This window comes from Erythrolamprus reginae, chromosome 6 (assembly GCF_031021105.1).
Source record: "Erythrolamprus reginae isolate rEryReg1 chromosome 6, rEryReg1.hap1, whole genome shotgun sequence".
Lineage (NCBI taxonomy): Eukaryota > Metazoa > Chordata > Lepidosauria > Squamata > Dipsadidae > Erythrolamprus > Erythrolamprus reginae.
In genome coordinates, this window is record NC_091955.1 from 83,077,957 (window position 1) to 83,097,073 (window position 19,117).

General features: G+C 39.4%; 1 protein-coding gene across 7 annotated transcripts in view; it reads left to right on the forward strand.

Moving 5' to 3' along the window:
• The window catches only part of ERC1 (ELKS/RAB6-interacting/CAST family member 1), a 213,730-nt gene that overhangs the window by 62,039 nt on the left and 132,574 nt on the right, over window positions 1–19,117 (forward strand). For all 7 annotated transcript variants that reach the window (XR_011559525.1, XR_011559527.1, XR_011559526.1 and 4 more), the window contains 5 exons: window positions 5,913–6,080; window positions 9,238–9,375; window positions 11,979–12,119; window positions 14,966–15,106; window positions 16,441–16,634. Coding sequence is in view for 3 of the 7 variants with exons in the window: in XM_070756464.1 (XP_070612565.1) it covers window positions 5,913–6,080; window positions 9,238–9,375; window positions 11,979–12,119; window positions 14,966–15,106; window positions 16,441–16,634 (782 nt within the window). In the remaining 4 variants the exon portion in view is untranslated. The remainder of the gene's footprint in view (window positions 1–5,912; window positions 6,081–9,237; window positions 9,376–11,978; window positions 12,120–14,965; window positions 15,107–16,440; window positions 16,635–19,117) is intronic.

Below are 19,117 nucleotides of genomic sequence, written 5' to 3' on the forward strand. Positions count from 1 at the left end.
AAGCACCTGAATCCTAATCATATGATCTTGGGGGGGGGGGGGGGGTGTGACATTTTGCGATGGCCAGGAGTACTTTATACAGCACCCTTTCTGAGGCCATTGTAATTTAGGATCATCACTGCCTTTCGTAAGCTGCTTAAAACCCACCTCTGCCGCCAGGCATGGGGGAATTGAGATACGCTTTCACCCTAGGCCTTTACAATTTTATGCATGGTATGTCTGTATGTATGATTGGTTTTTATAATAATGGGTTTTTAACTGTTTTTAGTATTGGATTATTGTTATATGCTGTTTTATTACTGTTGTTAGCCACCCCGAGTCTGCGGAGAGGGGCGGCATACAAATCCAATAAATAATAATAATAATAATAATAATAATAATAATAATATCATCATCATCATCATCATCAGTTATAAATCAAGTTATACATGGTATGTTTGTGTGTATGCTTGCTTTTAATAATGGGGTTTTTGGTGTTTTTTAAATTATTAGATTTGTTACATTGTCTTTGTTATTGTTGTGAGCCGCCCTGAGTCTACGGAGAGGGGCAGCATACAAATCTAATAAATAATAATAATAATAATAATAATAATAATAATAATAATAATAATTGCTGGTAATGAGTAAACGGTATGCATAAAATTATCAATTACATGTTAGGATTCAAGTCTTTAAAAGAGAAAAGTTTATTTACAAAAATCCTTTAATCCTGACATTGAAAAATGAATGACAAGGAATTGGCTATTTGGTTCTATGTTTTAAATAAATAAATATCATAAATATAAGGGGGGGAAATCAGGCATTCTTGTGGCTTTTACTCAGTGGTATTGCCATTGGCTAATATGTTTCTTTGACGTGTATTTTTGGGCCATAGATTAAATATATGTCCTTGCAGACCAGGTGTTCTGAAAATAAAACATATATATGTGAGTGAAACGTCCACTGCATTTTTAAATGGGAAATGTTCGATATAAACATAAATAATAATATTTTTATATTTGTGTATGTCTCATTGCTTCCTTATGGCTAACTACAATTATGTATATTAGCCATAAGAGGGCGCCAGTATATTAGTTATTAAAATTTGCCTTTTGTTAGAATTATCAGAATAAGATTACATAGATTGCAAATTCCTAATTGGGAAACAGTTTGCAAAATACGATATGATCATTTTCATAGCTAGTTGAATTCTTTCTTATCAGTTAAATAATGCATTGCTTTGGTTCTGAAATTTGAAATATCCTAAATTGACAAAATTCTAATATTTTTGCATATTGATTTATATTATGACTCAAAATGCTTTCCCCCCCCTAAAATTAATTTGATTTTTACACAACTTACACTGTTCTTTAAATGTTTAGCCTAACAATTTGCAGTTACCTAATTTAAAGTCTTTCTAGCAGTTTCAAGAGGGGCAAGACAATCATTATATAATCTCTTGCTGAATATTTCTCCCAAGAGTCAAAAAGAGAAAACAAAAACTGTACAGATATTGTATGATTTGATTTGATTGATTTGATTTTATTGGATTTGTATGCCGCCCCTCTCCGCAGACTCGGGGCGGCTAACAACAGTAGTAAACAGCATATGGCAATCCAATATAAACAGTTAAAAACCCCTATTGTAAAACCAAGCATACATACAGACATACCATGCATAAAATTGTAAAGGCCTAGGGGGAAAGGGTATCTCAATTCCCCCATGCCTGGCAGCAGAGGTGGGTTTTAAGAAGCTTACGAAAGGCAAGGAGGGTGGGAGCAATTCTAATCTCTGGGGGGAGTTGGTTCCAGAGGGCCGGGGCCGCCACAGAGAAGGCTCTTCCCCTGGGTCCCGCCAAGCGACATTGTTTAGTTGACGGGACCCGAAGAAGACCCACTCTGTGGGACCTAACTGATCGCTGGGATTCGTGCAGCAGAATGATTTTTTATTTATTTATTTATTTATTTATTTAGATTTGCATGCCGCCCCTCTCCGCAGACTCGATGCAAGTTATATGTAGAGAGCTTCTGTAAAGCATCATAAGGGGGGAAAATTGGTCTCTAATGGTATAGGAATGGAGATGACATTTCTTAAATCTTTATTACAGATTATTCTGTGGTCCAATTTTTTCATTGGCCTTTAAAGCAGTATGGACTTCTGTTACTTAGTACATAAATATGTATCTGCAGCGAGAAACATAAATTAATAACAGCTGCCAGTATGTTTCATATTTGCCAGTGGCCAAGAAATTCAATATGTTCTCTGCATAATGAATTTCTTTGGGGTAATTAATGAATCAATGATGTGAATTACCACAGATACCATTGGATTTATAAATTTACAATTTATGTTTTCATGTGGTATGTCTATTTTGTTTTAAGTTGCCTAAAGTTGGCAGCGACTTTTGTAACTGCTTTGAAATGCAAAATGTCTTGAGCTTGTTTATTCCAAAAGGCAAACAGGTAGAGAGAATATTGTAACAAGTTTGAATTTCAAGAAAGAGGCTTTATAAATAGGCCAAAGAACTTAGGATATTTTTGCAAATAAAGCAAAATATAAATCAACATTTATTTTGGCATAAAATGCTTCATCTATATTTAATTTTATTACTGTGCACGTGATTCCTTTGGCTCACAAGAATATTGTGCCAAATAGCTTTCTTAAAATACTTTTTTGTTTGTTTTGGGATTTTTTTTTAAATGCCAGCTCTTTGGCCTACTCCTTCCGTAGAAACATGAATTCAGTGCCGAAGAAATTTATTATTTTCTCATGTGAAAATATTTAATAACATTCCACTTTTGTTTTTTCTGCAAAGTAAATCTCTGTACTTCTATTTGATATTTAAATGAACACTCACTATGATTTTGAGTTTTAATTTTGCACATACGCATGCGCGCATACTCACATTTACTTTAAAAAGTACCCCTTGGTTAATGACTTCTTGTTTAGCAATCATTTGAACTTGCCTGTATATTTGATTACAGCTTTCTAATAAATCCCTTTTCCCTGTTTGCCTAATGTACACAAAATAAACTAGAAAATAATAATTTAGTTATATTGTCTAAGAGTCTGAACTGCAGTGATAGTAGAGTACATCAGCTTGGTAGTCAAAATTCACTACTGTACCATTTAGGATAGGAAGAACATTCAAAGATATAGTTTATTCCAGTTTCTAGTATAACAAGATAATTTCCCCTCTTCTTACAAACTTATAAGAGGCCTGTGCATGGCCTCTCATTAAAAACACAAAGTACCTATGCAATACTTACTGATATATCCAAATTAATACCTGGGAGAAGAGTACAGTGGTACCTCTACTTACAAACTTAATTTGTTCCGTGACCAGGTTCTTAAGTAGAAAGGTTTGTAAGAAGAAGCCATTTTTCCCATAGGAATCAATGTAAAAGCAAATAATGCGTGCGATTGGGGAAACCACAGCGAGGGTGGAGGCTCTGTTTCCTCCAAGGAGATTTCTAGAGACCCCATAGAGGCTTCTCCCCATCTTTTCCAGCCCTGTTTCCTCCCAGGAGATTCCTAGGGAGGCCCCGCAGAGGCTTCTCCCCGCCTTTTCCGGCCCTGTTTCCTCCCAGGAGATTCCTAGGGAGGCCCCGCAGAGGCTTCTCCTTGCCTTTTCCGGTTACAGTTTCGGAGGCTCGGGTTTGTAAGTGGAAAATGGTTCTTGAGAAGAGGCAAAAAAATCTTGAACACCTAGTTCTTATCTAGAAAAGTTCGTAAGTAGAGGCATTCTTAGGTAGAGGTACCACTGTATATCATGACCTTCTGAAAACACAGTAACACTGAGATTGTCCGTGTTTCTGTGAGAAGACTTTTCCAGTATGAGCCGGGGTGGCGCAGCAGGTAGAATGCTGTACTGCAGGCCACTGAAGCTGACTAGATCTGTAGGTCAGCGGTTCAAATCTCATCACCGGCTCAAGGTTGACTCAGCCTTCCAAGGTGGGTAAAATGATGACCCGGATTGTGGGGGCAATATGCTGGCTCTGTTAAAAAGTGCTATTGCTAACATGTTGTAAGCCGCCCTGAGTCTAAGGAGAAGGGCGGCATAAAAATTGAATGAATGAATGAATGAATGAATGAATGAATGAATGAATAAATAAATAAATAAATAAATAAATAAATAAATAAATAAGCAAGCAAGCCGCTTCCTAGGACCTATCAGGGGTCAACCAGAGAACCAGGACTTTGCAGATATGTAGGCAGATGACATCCAATACCTTGAATTGCATCCAGCTGCAACCTGGTCAGCCAAAATATGATCACGGGATGGCAGTATGCAGACACAATAAGAAATAAGTATGCCTCCACATCCCCATCAAATTGCCACAAGTTGCCACCTTAATACAGACCAGTAATGGGTTGCTAGCCAGTACGCACCACACCGTATACCGGTAGCGAAAATTGAGCTCCACGCGCAGCTCCAGATGACTGACAGGCCCCGGCATGTCTGAATGAGATTTGGCTTCTGCACATGCTCAGGAAGCGAAATCTCACAAGAGGACATGTGCGCTAGAGAGATTTCGGCGATTTTTGGTGGGTTTTTTTGCTTCCACACATGCACAGAAGCAAACAAAATCCGCTTCCTTCGCATGTGCAGAAGCCAAATCTGACTTGGAGGCACACACGTGTGCGCCAATCACCCAAAGCTGCGCACACATCGCACTGGTAGCGGTGGTAAGTAGAACCCCTACCTGATACAGACCCTTATCTGTGCTTAATTTGATTGCTCCTCTTTCTCCAGCGGGTCTATGGATGACTCTTTTGTCACTTCATTCCCCATGGTATATCTGAAAATCGGAGACTTTGATTAAAGGCCAACATTGTTTGTTTATTCCAAGATTGTGGCTTCAACAGAATCATAAAGCATAGCCATAGGAACTACTCTAAACTGGGTCCATCGGTCGCCTGTCGACTGAATAAATAGGTCTTTCTCCCTATAATGGGGAACAGCAACAGAGAACCCCAAGTCCAACAGGGAGGGATCTGCCCTTTTTATTTAGTGAATCTTAGGGAGGAAGAGAAGAAGACAAATACCATACACATCAGTGGTGATATTCCACTGGTTCGCACCAGTTCAGGTGAACTGGTAGCAGCGCAGTGGGAGGCTCCGCCCACCTGCCCGGATGCTCTGCGCATCCACAGAAGCACCTCACACAAGGGAAGTAAGCCCACATACACTTTGAAAAGTGTTCGGAAACTTCAAAGCGTGCAGAATGCAGAGCAATCATGGGCTTCCCTAAATATGCCCATGTCACACCAACACTCCGCAGTCTGCATTGGTTGCCGATCAGTTTCCGGTCACAATTCAAAGTGTTGGTTATGACCTATAAAGCCCTTCATGGCACCGGGCCAGATTATCTCAGGGACCGCCTTCTGCCGCACGAATCCCAACGACCAGTTAGGTCCCATAGAGTGGGCCTTCTCCGGGTCCCGTCAACTAAACAATGTCGGTTGGCGGGGCCCAGGGGAAGAGCCTTCTCTGTGGCGGCCCCGACCCTCTGGAACCAACTCCCCCCCCAGAGATTAGAACAGCCCCCACCCTCCTTGCCTTTCGTAAGCTGCTCAAAACCCACCTCTGCCATCAGGCATGGGGGAACTGAGATAATCTTTCCCCCTAGGCTTCTACAATTTATGCATGGTATGTTTGTATGTATGGTTGGTTTTATAACAAGGATTTTTAGCTGTTTCAGTATTGGATTTTTACATTCTGTTTTTGTCACTGTTGTTAGCCGCCCTGAGTCCACGGAGAGGGGCGGCATACAAATCCAATAAATAAATAAATAGCGAAGGTAAGTGAATACCACTCCTAGTACACACGTATAAATCAGTTATTTGTTAGCAATGTTTGCTTGCTTATTAAAAGCATTATAGTGAGAAGAAACGGGGTTTGTTTGTTTGTTTCCTGTGACTGAATCCAGGTAGATGCACTTCGGCTGCGCCTGGAAGAGAAGGAGGCAATGTTGAACAAAAAGACTAAGCAAATTCAAGAGATGGCGGAGGAGAAGGGAACTCAAGCCGGAGAGATTCATGATCTCAAGGATATGCTTGATGTGAAAGAACGCAAGGTTAACATTCTTCAAAAAAAGGTAGGCTTACCAAACGTTGTTTTAAAAAACGAACTCTCTTCTTTTCACCAGAATGTAACAATAGCCTTAGCTGTAAAGTTACTTTCTGAATCTCCTGACCAGGGGTGGGCTGCTGACCCCACCCGGGGGGGCAGGGTGCACAGTGGAGGTAGAAAAAAATGGAGCTCCTTTTAAAAGAATCAAGCATACAATTTTTTTAAAAGTTTTGTAAAGAGTTTGACATGGTTTCAGACTGTTTCAATGAAGTCTGTAAAAACTTCCTGACCGCTATTCGTGTGAACTGTTTGCTAATATTAATTGAGAGAAAATAAGTAGCGTGACAGCTTGTACAAGAAATAAAATAGATTTATAGAATAAAATGTCCTACAGAGCTTGTACGTCTATGTTACAAGCTTTACTATAATTTTAATAAGTCCTCTTTAATCTTTTTCCCAGGGTGTGTAAGAGGGAGAGAGCAGACACAATAGAATTGATGAAATATGCATGCAGTCTCCATTACTTTTACATAGCTGAGACAGTTTTACATTTTAAATTGATTTAAATAGAATATTTCTCTTAGAAAGAGGTTGTATTTCTATGGGTGTACCGAATGGCATTTTTAGTTTGCCTTTTATTGGTTTCTTCATGGTTCTATTTATTTTTTAAATTCACACATACACACATGCTATTTTTTCCAGACAAACTTAAAAAGGATTATTTTTTTCTTTTGTGTAGTATTTTTCTATTTGCACTATAGCAATTTGAGGTTTCTATACTACAACCATCAGTCCTCCATCGGTGTGTACTAATTTTTCCTGTGTTTTTTAATTTTTTCTATCCACAAGAAATTAAATAGGGCAGTAATAGCTGATTAGACATTTCTCACAAGCAATTACGATAAATGCCATTCTATGAGGAATTTCCCATGTGGATTTCTGTTACAGATTTCTGAACTTTGTAATAAATCATTGACTTGGAAAATAGAATTGATGTTTCAATTAAAGTCAGTTTGGGGACATGTGTTAAAATAATAGAGATTCCTACTTACTTGCTGGCACAGATTCTAAAATTAGACTTTCTCTATATGCCTGTAAAGAGCCTTTATTTCTGATTAAAGATACATATCTTAACTTAGTCTTCCGCTTGTTTAGCTACTTAACTGAAAGGGACTTAGTAAGACTTAATTTAATTACAGTTGATTGATTGATTGATTGATTGATTGATTGATTGATTTTGTCCAATACACAATGAGGGTTTTAGTGGGTTTACACATAGTAAAATACATGATGAAGGTTATAGAGGAGATACTCATAGTAAAATATATCTAAGAAAGAATAGACGTTATAGGAATAGAACGTATCAATGAAGGAATAGAAGAAGAGATATAGGAATAGAAGAAAGTATAGGAGATATAGGAGAGCAATAGGACAGGGGACGGAAGGCACTCTAGTGCACTTGTACTCGCCCCTTACTGACCTCTTAAGAATCTGGATAGCTCAACTGTGGATAATCCAAGGGTAAAGTGTTGGGGGTTTGGGGATGACACTATGGAGTCCAGTAATTAACTGTTCGTTCAGTTGGCTCATAAAATATGGTGATAGCTGTTGGTCACATCAGGAAGATACCTTGGGACACTTTAAATTCTTGACAAATACATCATAAACTTGAATGGAAAGGAAATCCTCTAAATCCTAACCCTAACCCTATCTATCCAGGAAACTGAAAGCCATACTACTGATACCATTAGTTTCTCTAATCAGAGTGAAGCAGGACAGGACAAGACAGAATTATTTCTTTGCAAAGTGTGATTGGACACACAAGGAATTTGTCTCCGGTGCATAAGCTATCTGTGTACATAAAAGCTATAGGTGATAAATGTTTATAATAGTCATGATAAAAATACATTTATCATAAATCATAAGAGACAAACACTTAGTGACAGTAATAGGATACTAAGTAAGCAGTCAACATAAATCATACTAGGAATCTAAATTAAACAATATAAATTGTAAAGATACAAGCAACAAAGTTAGAGTTCTAAGTAGGGAAGGAGATAGGTAATGGGAAAGATGAGAATAATAGCAAAACAGCCTTATTAAATATTTTAACAGCATTATAGAAATTAGTTGTTTAGCAGAGTGATGGTATGGGTGGGAGGTGAGATGAACTGTCTTTGTGTCTATTTGTTCTGGTGTGCACTGATTAGAAAGTGCCTTCTTACTCAGGCAAGCATAGAAGATCCTAAGCGCTTCATGCTTTTGGAGGCAGAATTTAGCTTGAGACCAAATAGCTGGATTTAGTTGCACAAAGGCAGAAGAAGCCCTACAGCAGTGGTTCTCAACCTTTCTAATGCTGCGACCCCTTAATACAGTTCCTTATGTTGTGGTGACCCCCAACCATAAGTCTAGCACAATTCTCCCAACAGAGCTTTAAGCTGATTGGCAGAAGGTCAGAGGGACATCCCCCACTGTAAATGCCTGATTGGTCGGATTGTAAAAATATGTTCCAAGGTGCCAGAATAGAAGCATTAGTTCCTAACACCATGTGAAATTTGTCTTTTCCCATAATCTTAGGTGACCCTGATGAAACGGTCATACAACCCCACCAAAGGGGTCCCGACCCCCAGGTTGAGAACCACTAGAGCCTTGGGGGGGGGTGTTCCTGTGTTCCTCCTCCTTGTTGCCATTCCTCTGCCTCTAGAGCCATAAAATCTGAACTTCAAAAATCTGGATGACCACCAATTATCAACAAGGAGAACTTTCTGTATCTAGTGGCGGTCTGGATTTTTGCAGGCCAGACATTTATTTATTTATTTATTGGATTTGTATGCCGCCCCTCTCCGCAGACTTGGGGCGGCTAACAACAGTGGTAAAACAACATGAACAATCCAATTAATAAAAGCAACTAAAAAACCCTTATTATAAAAAACCAAACATACCATGCATAACTTGTAATAGCCTAGGGAGAAAGGATAACTTAACTCCCCCATGCCTGGCGACAAAGGTGGGTCTTAAGTAATTTGTGGCGGAATCATAGGACCCCAATAAAAGCAATGGCTGAAGAGACTAGTGGCCATGACATCTTTTACTACTACTCTCTACTAGAGAATACCAATTAGGATTATCGGATCCTGATAACTGTGGCCCCTGAGTTTTTTGTTCCGTATCCTTCCCTTCAGATTGAAAATCTTCAGGAGCAACTAAGAGACAAAGAGAAACAAATGAGCAGTTTGAAAGAAAGAGTAAAATCCCTGCAAGCTGATACCACCAACACTGATACGGCCTTGACTACGCTAGAGGAAGCACTTGCAGAAAAGGTAAGTCTGAAAGAAAGGAGGTAATGTTATTTAAAGATTGTGCCTTCATCACTGTAGACCAGGGGTCCCCAACCACCGGGCCGCGGACCAGTACCGGGCCGCGGGGCATGTTGCACTGGTCCGTGGAGTCAGCAGCTGCCGGCCCTCATGCCGCCACCCCCTCCCTCCAGCGCTTCGCCTCCCGCCGGGCAAGAGGCCTCGGGAGGCAGGTTCTGCCGGCCACAGGACGATGGATGGGACAGAGGGGCGAGAAGGACCGAGAGGCTCAAGCCTCTTTTGGCTTCTGCCGCGGGGCGCTTTTGCGTTTTTGGCTGGGGGGAGGCAGGAGGGCCAGCCTGACCCCCTCTCTCCAGCGCTTAGCTCCCGCTGGGCAAGAGGGCTTGGGAGGCAGGTTCTGCCGGCCACAGGACGATGGCGGGAAAGAGGGGCGGGGAGGACCAGCATCCCCATGCTTAATCCCGACCCCAACCACGCCCCTTTCCGCCCCCACTGGGCCATAGAAAAATTGTCTTGCTGAAACTGGTCCCTGGTGGAAAAAACGTTGGGGACCACTGCTGTAGACAATCTGTTTGAGAAGTAGCTCTCTGTGTCACTTTTCATTGATTTTATTGCTTGAAATGAAGAAAAATATAAATGCATACCATGGCATTAACAATATAATATGAAGTTATTAATCCTGGTAATGGTAAAAAAATTAAAGGAAAAGGAGAAAATTTATGAAACAAGCTGACCCTCTTCTTCCTCCAAGTTGAAAGGAACAAAAATGAATTGAGATAATGACATTGTCAAGGTTGCTTATTCAAGTGGAATCATGGAGTCCGTAGGATTTTGATGACCTTTAACATTGAATAATGAAAATAATCTTGTGTGACAATTTTAGTTTTTTACTAGACCAGAGGTTGGCAACTTTAAAACTTGTAGACTTCCAATTCCCAGAATTCCCAAGGCAGCATGGCTGGCTGAGGAATTCTGGGAGTTGAAGTCCACAAATCTTAAAGTTGACATGTTTGGAAATCCCTGCATAAACAACCAGTGATCTTTGGGTCATTGTTTAGAAATGTTTCCTTGCCAGATTCTGCATTATCATAAGTCATGGCAGTTTCTAATGTATTACATTCACTGGAAAATTTATTAAAAATTCAAGGAGACATTCAGATATGTATATATGCCTTGCAAGTTACCAATTGTTGACCACAGAAAATGTTTATGATACTTTGTTGAAAATTATTTATGATCAATACTCTGGTTTCTCTTCGGATCATATAAATCTTTCACCTTTTACTAAAGAAAATGATTTATGATCATTTTATGTCATAAATGTTTTATAAAATTTGCCAAATTTTAATTCCACTAGAGTCATGGGTCCCAGATATTGGACACATTCTCTAAGTTAGCCCGTTTGAGGTACCGTGGTTCCAAAGGTTTTATCCTAATTTTGCACAAAGGATACAGACACGAAAGATTTAGTAGTATATAGATTTTTCTGTAGAGAAATGATAAGTATGCTATATTAGGACTCAGTCACCTATACAGTGAACCCTCGATCATCGCGAGGGTTCCGTTCCAGGACCCCAAGCGATGATCGATTTTTCGCGAAGTAGCGGTGCGGAAGTAAAAACACCATCTGCGCGTGCGCAGATGGTGTTTTTACTTCCACTGCCGCCCGCCCTTCGCCCGCCCACCCCGTTGCTCGCGCCTGGGGTGCGCGCGCGCTTGGGGACACCCTAGCTCCGCTTCCCAGCTGGGAAGCGGAGTTGGGGTGTCCCCAAGCTTGCGCGCGCCGCCCGCCCGCCCACGCTGTTGCCGGCTCCGCTTCCCAGCTGGGAAGCGGAGTTGGGGTGTCCCCAAGCGCGCCGCCGCTGGGGTCTTACCGGGGCAAGAGGGGGAAGACCCAGGGAAGCCTCTGCCCGGCGGGGAAACTCCACCATCTACGCATGCGTGGAAGGGCATGCATGCGCAGATGGTGGAGTTTACTTCCGGGTTGAAAACTAGCGATATAGCCCTTTCGCGATGCTCGAGGACGCGAAACTCGAGGGTTCACTGTACTGCAAATTGAATTCTAACCTCTTTTGCTTTCGCTTCTCTTTACCTTAGGGAAAGAATTGCAGCTATTGACATCTTAGTGTGATTACAGTCACTCTAAAGTGAATTTATAAATTTGTAAATAGCTATTTCAAAGTAATCTTTCCATAATTTGCTTTTTTTAAATGGTTCTCATATATAACAAAGCCTGACGCCTCCGTTGTGAAGCTCCTTTCTTAGCAATTTATAGCATTATGTTGCATCCTTTGTCTTATTTGTTAACGTTAGTAATACCTTTTTTTTAGAAACAACAAGCCTTCTGTCTCAATTCTTCAGGTTCTGGACATAAAAATCCTTGCAAGTTATTTCGTAAATTCATTTATTTCAAATGTTGACCATTTAATGGTTTCAAAATAAAATGATTACAAGCATTTATTTAGAACCACATTTCTCTATATCCTTTAAAATTGAGTAAATTCAATTTACCTGTATTCTGAGTGAGATGGTAACTCTGGAATCAACCATGTTTATGTCCATTAAAAGATTATGGGTTTTTGACAATAATATTCTGTTTTTGCCAGGAGCGTACTATTGAGCGACTGAAGGAGCAGCGTGACAGAGATGAGCGAGAAAAACAAGAGGAGATTGACAGCCATAAAAAAGATATGAAAGACCTTAAAGAGAAAGTCAGCATCTTGCAAGCAGATCTTACAGAAAAGGAGGTTAATCTCAGAGATGCATATATACATTTTGGAATTGCAACATTAAAACGGGCTTAGAATAGTTTCGTACCTACCAATACTGGTTAATGATAATGGTTCAACTCTGAATTTAGATATTTCAAATGTAATCTAAAGTCTATTGAGAAAATGGACCAGAGGGAGGATAAAGATACAGGACTCTGAAAACGAATAAAGACAGCACAAAATATACTGGGCTGAGAGTCCTTGGAATGCCACTGAAATAGGCTGTTCCCAGTAGCCACTTGTTGAATGGGAGGGTACCCAAACTAGGCCCTCCAAAAACTAGCTTATTGCTCTCTTATTACATGGGGGTGGGAGGGTGGGAATCAATGGGAAGAGGTGTTCCTCCAATCCATGGAGTTTGAAAACTGATTAAGTTTCCTTGCTGAGAAAAACTTTAGAATCCGTCTGTCTGTATAGTGTGGAGGACAGAAGGAAAAGGGGGGACATGATCGAAACATTTAAATATGTTAAAGGGTTAAATAAGGTCCAGGAGGGAAGTGTTTTTAATAGGAAAGTGAACAGAAGAACAAGCGGGCACAATCTGAAGTTAGTTGGGGGAAAGATCAAAAGCAACATGAGAAAATATTATTTTACTGATAGAGTAGTAGATCCTCGGAACAAACTTCCAGCAGACATGGTAGGTAAATCCACAGTAACTGAATTTAAACATCCCTGGGATAAACATATATCCATCCTAAGATAGAATACAAAAAATAGTATAAGGGCAGACTAGATGGACCATGAGGTCTTTTTTTGCCGTCAGACTTCTATGTTTCTATGTCTGATTCTAAGCTGCCAACTAAGTTAAATGAGTTATTGCCTCATTTGCATAAATTTGTGTCAAAAGTAGGGAGGATGCAAAACATTGAAATATTTCAGTTGTTACATGTTCTAAAAGTTGTTTACAGCTCCAAACAAATCATGCTTCAGTGGTATTTTCAGTATTTCACATGGGAGCACTTTCAGTGTGTAACTTTTTTAAAAAGAAAATCCATCTAAGCCAACATAGTAGCTGTGGCCATCCATAAGCTATAACAAAACAACAGTTGCTTAAATCTATGCCTTAAGCCTGAAGAGCCCTTGTGTACTTTGCACTATTGTTAGAGACAATCAGGGCTCCACGACTGAATTGTTACAAAAGCTCCTGAGTTGCAAGTTGTAAATGCGAGGACCACTATTCTTGCAATACTGAGTTAGTATAGTTTAAGTTGCTCTATTGCGTTTTGGGCTATGTGAGCTAATGAGTTGTAAATGGATTAATGTAAAAGCTTGAAAGCATGGGTTTGGTTTGCCTTTTCCTTGTTTAAGATTAGTGATAAGCATGAAAGAGTGCAACAGCCCACAGAAAGCCAAAGTAGAACACAAGTGTGCGAAGACCAACAGAGCAGTAGTTTTTTGCAGGGCTTTAGCTTGTGAAAATGAAAGATTTTCTACTGCTTGCAGTCAGTTCTTAGTGGAATTTTTAAAATAAAAATGATTACTTGGTGATTTTTTCCTGCAGAATGGATGACAGACACTGATATCTGTGAACTTTGGATGAAAAATTAGAAAAGGAAAGACTTATTAGAAAATCCCTGAAACATTCATTCATTTATTCATTCTTTCATTCATTCATTCATTCATTCATTCATTCATTCATTCATTCATTCATTCATTATCTACCTTGTAACTTAAAACACTTCAATTTGGACTATAACAATAGTACAGTACAGTGTTCCCTCGATTTTCGCGGGTTCAAACTTTGCAAATAGCCTATACCACGGTTTTTCAAAAAATATTAATTGAAAAATACTTCCCGGGGTTTTTTTTATACCACGGTTTTTCCTGCCCGATGACGTCATATGTCATCACCAAACTAATAGTTTTTGCAAATAAATAACAAAAAAAATTTATTGTTAATAAATAATTATGTTTATAAATATCAGGATCACTAAGTGTCTTAGTCACTGGTGAGTACCAGTAATAATAATAATAATAATAATAATAATAATAACAATTATTATTATTATTATTATTATTATTTATTAGATTTGAATGCCGCCCCTCTCCGTAGACTTGGGGCAGCTCACAGCAATAATAAGAACAATATACGGTAACAAATCTAATAATTAAAAAACTAAAAAAAACACTTATTTAAAATAAAACATACACTCAAACATACCATGCATAAAATATATAGGCCGGGGAAAATGTCTCAATTCCCCCATGCCTGACGGCAGAGGTGGGTCTTAAGAAGTTTACGAAAGGCAAGGAAGGTGGATGCAATCCTAATCTCTGGGGGGAGCTGGTTCCAAAGGGTCGGGGCCACCACAGTGAAGGCTGTTCCCCTGGATCCCGCCAGCCGACATTGTTTAGTCGACGGGACCCAGAGAAGGCCAACTCTGTGAGTAAATGGTTGTTAAGGGAATGGGAAATGGTAATTTAGGGGTTTAAAGTGTTAAGGGATGGCTTGTGATACTGTCCACAGCCAAAAATGGTGTATTTGCTTCCGCATCTCTACTTCGTGGAAATTCGACTTTCGCGGGCAGTCTCGGAACACATCCCCCGCGAAAATTGAGGGAACACTGTATATATGGAATGGAACAGATTGTAGAGTCAAGTAGAGGTGAATTGAATTATTATATATTATATTATATTAATTCGACTTCTATGCCGCCTAATCCCAATGGGACTCAGGGCGGCTAGTTGAATTGAATAATCAACTAGCAGTATGATGATTCAATTCAGAATAATATTGCAGTATGGTATTCAAGTCTATGAAAGAACACAAAAAATGTTTGAGAATGAGAGCCATATCTGTTGATGCATTTATTGTCTTGTAGACTACTCTCCTGGATTTGAAGGAACACGCCTCTTCATTAGCCTCAGCAGGATTGAAAAAAGACTCTAGACTGAAAACATTAGACATTGCTTTCGAGCAAAAGAAGGAAGAGTGCCTGAAACTTGAATCTCAGCTGAAAAAGGTAAACATGATATACCTGCCTCCTGTGTCCTCATAAATGAAATTTTAATTATGGCTTTAGCCTTATTTCATGGTATCATTGTTACGCAGAATAAGATGTAAAATTATTACTGCACTTCTGTTTGGGAAGAAGTTCATTTTCATATGATTTTTAAAATCAGATAAACTTCTTTATAGTACATATAAATATTCAAAAGGTTATCAAATAAGTACTATTAAAGTAGAAGTAAATCATTTGAACATGTGTATATGTTGAATAAGGGTTGAAAGAGATTTTGATACTCTGTTTCCCCCCCAAATAAGACATCCCCTGATAATAAGCCCAATTGGGCTTTTGAGGGACAGGGTCTTATTTTCGGGGAAACATGGTAATTGAAAGTCTGCAAGTCAGAATTGTTTAAAAAACCTCATATTATGAACTAGGGAAGCTACTGAAAATCTTTATGACAATACTTCCAATCTGGAATGTGGGCGTTGGGTGAAATCACCATTTAAAAAGTTGGGGAAAAGTCCAATTCTTTCCACAACCACAGACTTCCATAACTAGAAATTAGCTTTAAAAATGTATCTTAGCTGGCAGGGGAGATAGACACCTGTCTTATACTAACTAACTTGTCAATAGTATTTCGACACTAACCAGCCAGTAAAATTTTAAGTCAATTTTAAAGACAGTAACCTCCTGGAGAATGTTTGTGGTCAGATGCGTTTCATCCATTTGTTATAATTTTCACATATCATTTGTAGACTTTATTGGGATTCCCAGGAAACCCATAAGATATTAGAGTGAAGTTGTCCAGACTAAGATCTGAATCTCTTAAGATATTCAAATGAAAGCAAAAACTGGCAGCCGTTTTCACAAAAATGTAAGAGACGCTTCAGTAGAAAATTAAGAAATATTGTAGCATAATTTATACAAATTATTTAAAAGAAACAAAAAGACTTATGTTGCTTCTAGGATAGGTGAAAATATTCAATATAAAAATATGGCTAGTATTGGACAGTGATACATTAATAACTCTAAAAAATACTTTATTATGCTGGGCTACAACCACAGCAAATATCTGATTTTATGTGAATATTCTATGAGATAAGGGTACATTTTTTTTTGTGTTCAAGAATTAATGTAACTTAGTGTAATAAGAAGTGGGCTCTATTTTTGTATGAAATGGTTCTCTTTTCTTTCTTTCTTTCTTTCTTTCTTTCTTTCTTTCTTTCTTTCTTTCTTTCTTTCTTTCTTTCTTTCTTTCTTTCTTTCTTTCTTTCTTTCTTCCAGAATAGACTATTTGGTAGTATGGATGCGCGAAATAACTCTTAGAATGTTTTTTTTCTCAAAAGGCTTACGAAGCAACCATTGAAGCCAGGGCCAATCCAGAGATGAATGACAGATATCAGCAATTCGAAAAAGAGGTGGCCCAATATCGAGAAGAATCTGCCAAGGCTCAGGCTGAAGTTGATCGCCTGCTGGAAATCCTAAAAGAGATGGAAAATGAGAAGAACGATAAAGATAGGAAGATAGCTGAACTGGAAAGGTGAGAAGGGTGTAAGAGAGTGGGGAAGGAAAGACAAATTTCGTATTTATTGAGCTTTATTTAAAAAGCTAGGCGTGGGTATACCCTAAAAACAATGTTTTTTAATGGTTGAGAAGTCTGCCATTTTTTGACTATTCTGAAAGATAAATTCAAATTTTGGGATGCGGTCTAGTAAAGTATTTATTTTATGAAATAAAATTCATTCTTTTTTTTAACTAGAGACTTCCTTAATTTACTTAATGTGGATTTGGTTATACATTTTACTCGTGGGCACAGTTTAAGATTTGGTAGGTTTTATAATTTAACTACCATCTATGGAACTACCTATCTCCGTATGAATCTTTCTGGACATTATGGTTAGTGGCACAGGTGGTCTAAATACTTTGTTTGCCAGGTACAAAGCCTTTTCCTACTGTATCCAAATTGTAAAATGCACAGAGAGCTGCACTCAATCTCCAGCCTCTTTAGCGAAGACTTTAATGTTTAAGCCAGTTTAATAGTGATTTAATCACTTTTATAGTAGTTTAATTGATTGTTTTATATTTTAATTATTGATACCTTTGATATCATATGGGCAGAAAAGCAGGCCGCAAGCCAGTAAAATTATGTAGGTCAAAGTCAAAAAGTTCCATTTTGAAATTTTGAAATCTCACTGAGTAACATTTTAAAAAAATGTTTCCACTTAATCCTTGAAATGAAATAGCTGCATGGAATTGCTATTTCTTATCTTCTGTATTATTCTTTCATTTGATATAATATTTCAGTCTGTCTACAGATTGATCCAGAAATCTAAACTTAACCCCTAGCCCTAGACCAGTGGTTCCCAACCTTTTCTTGGCCATGCCCCACCTAAGCATCTCTAAAATCCTGTGCGCCCCTCCCAAGTGATAATCAATTCTTACTATTCAAAAAGTGAACTGCTACTCACATGGAGGAAGCCTAAAAGGCCATTAACTTGGTTAAACAAGGTTCCAATTGGCCCCATTAAAAATTAAATTGCCCCCCTGTGGGGCATAGGGCCCATGTTAGGAGCCAATGCCCTAGACAACAGAAGGCAAGTATATTATAGGGCAGTGATGGTGAACCTATGGCACGGGCGCCACAGGTGGCATGCGGAGCCATATCTGCTGGCAAACAACCATTGTCATAGCTCAACTCCAACATTCAATTCAATTCAATTTATTAGATTTGTATGCCGCCCCTCTCCGAAGACACGGGGCGGCTCACAACAACAATAAAAACAATATTCTAGCGAAAACAAATCTAATATTAAAAAGCACATAAAAATCCTATCATATTTAAAAAGCAAACAACACATGCATATCCAAACATAAACATAAAAAAGCCTGGGGGAAAGGTGTCTCAACTCCACCATGCCTGGCGGTATAGGTGGGTCTTGAGTAATTTACGAAAGACAAGGAGGGTGGGGGCAGTTCTAATCTCCGGGGGGAGTTGATTCCAGAGGGCCAGGGCCGCCACAGAGAAGGCTCTTTCCCTGGGGCCTGCCAAACGACATTGTTTAGTCGACAGGACCCGGAGAAGGCCAACTGTGTGGGACCTTATCGGTCGTGGGATTCGTGCGTTAGCAGGTGGTTCTGGAGGTACTCTGGTCCAATGCCATGTAGGGCTTTAAAGGTCATAACCAACACTTTGAATTGTGACCGGAAACTGATTGGCAGCCAATGCAGGCCACGGAATGTTGCAGAGACGTGGGCGAATCTTGGAAGCCCCACGACGGCTCTCGCGGCCGCATTCTGCACGATCTGAAGTTTCCGAACACTTTTCAAAGGTAGCCCCATGTAGAGAGCGTTGCAGTAATTGAACCTGCATGCATGTGTGTGCCAGCCAGATTATTTTTGGTTCACACAGAGGCTCTAGGAGGGTGCTTCTGGCTTCCAGAGAGTCTCTGAGATATGGGGGAGGGCATTCCCCCCCCCCTCCAGGGAAGCTTTGGAGCCTGGGGAGAGCGAAACCCAAGCCTACTGGATCAACCAGAAGTTGGGAAATAGGCTATTTCGAGATTCCAGAGGGCCTCCTGGAGAGCGAGGGAAGCTGTTTTTGCCCTCCCCAGGCATTGAATTGGGCACTCGTGGATGCACAATAGCGTGAGTGCACGCTCTTTCAGCACCCAAGGTAAAAAAGGTTCACCATCACTGTTATAGGGAGAAGCTGTTTATTTAGCATTACCAATTCTCCTGTTGAGGTTGATAAGGAAGTGCAAAGTAAACATTTTATTAAGAACACATTAATAAATTCTTAGGATTGGATTACCAGCTCAGCTTTGTCTTTGGATGGTACTTATCCTACTTACAATCAAAGATAGTTTTAAGGTGCAGAGGCCTTTCTTCACCTGTTATCTTGGAAAGCACTTCATAGTGGCGGGAGAGGGGAGAGTTTTCTCATAGCTTTTTTCCCATAAGCAATAGAAAATCAGTGTGATCTCTGATATATCTATTAGAATCAACTTTTAAAATATTAATTTT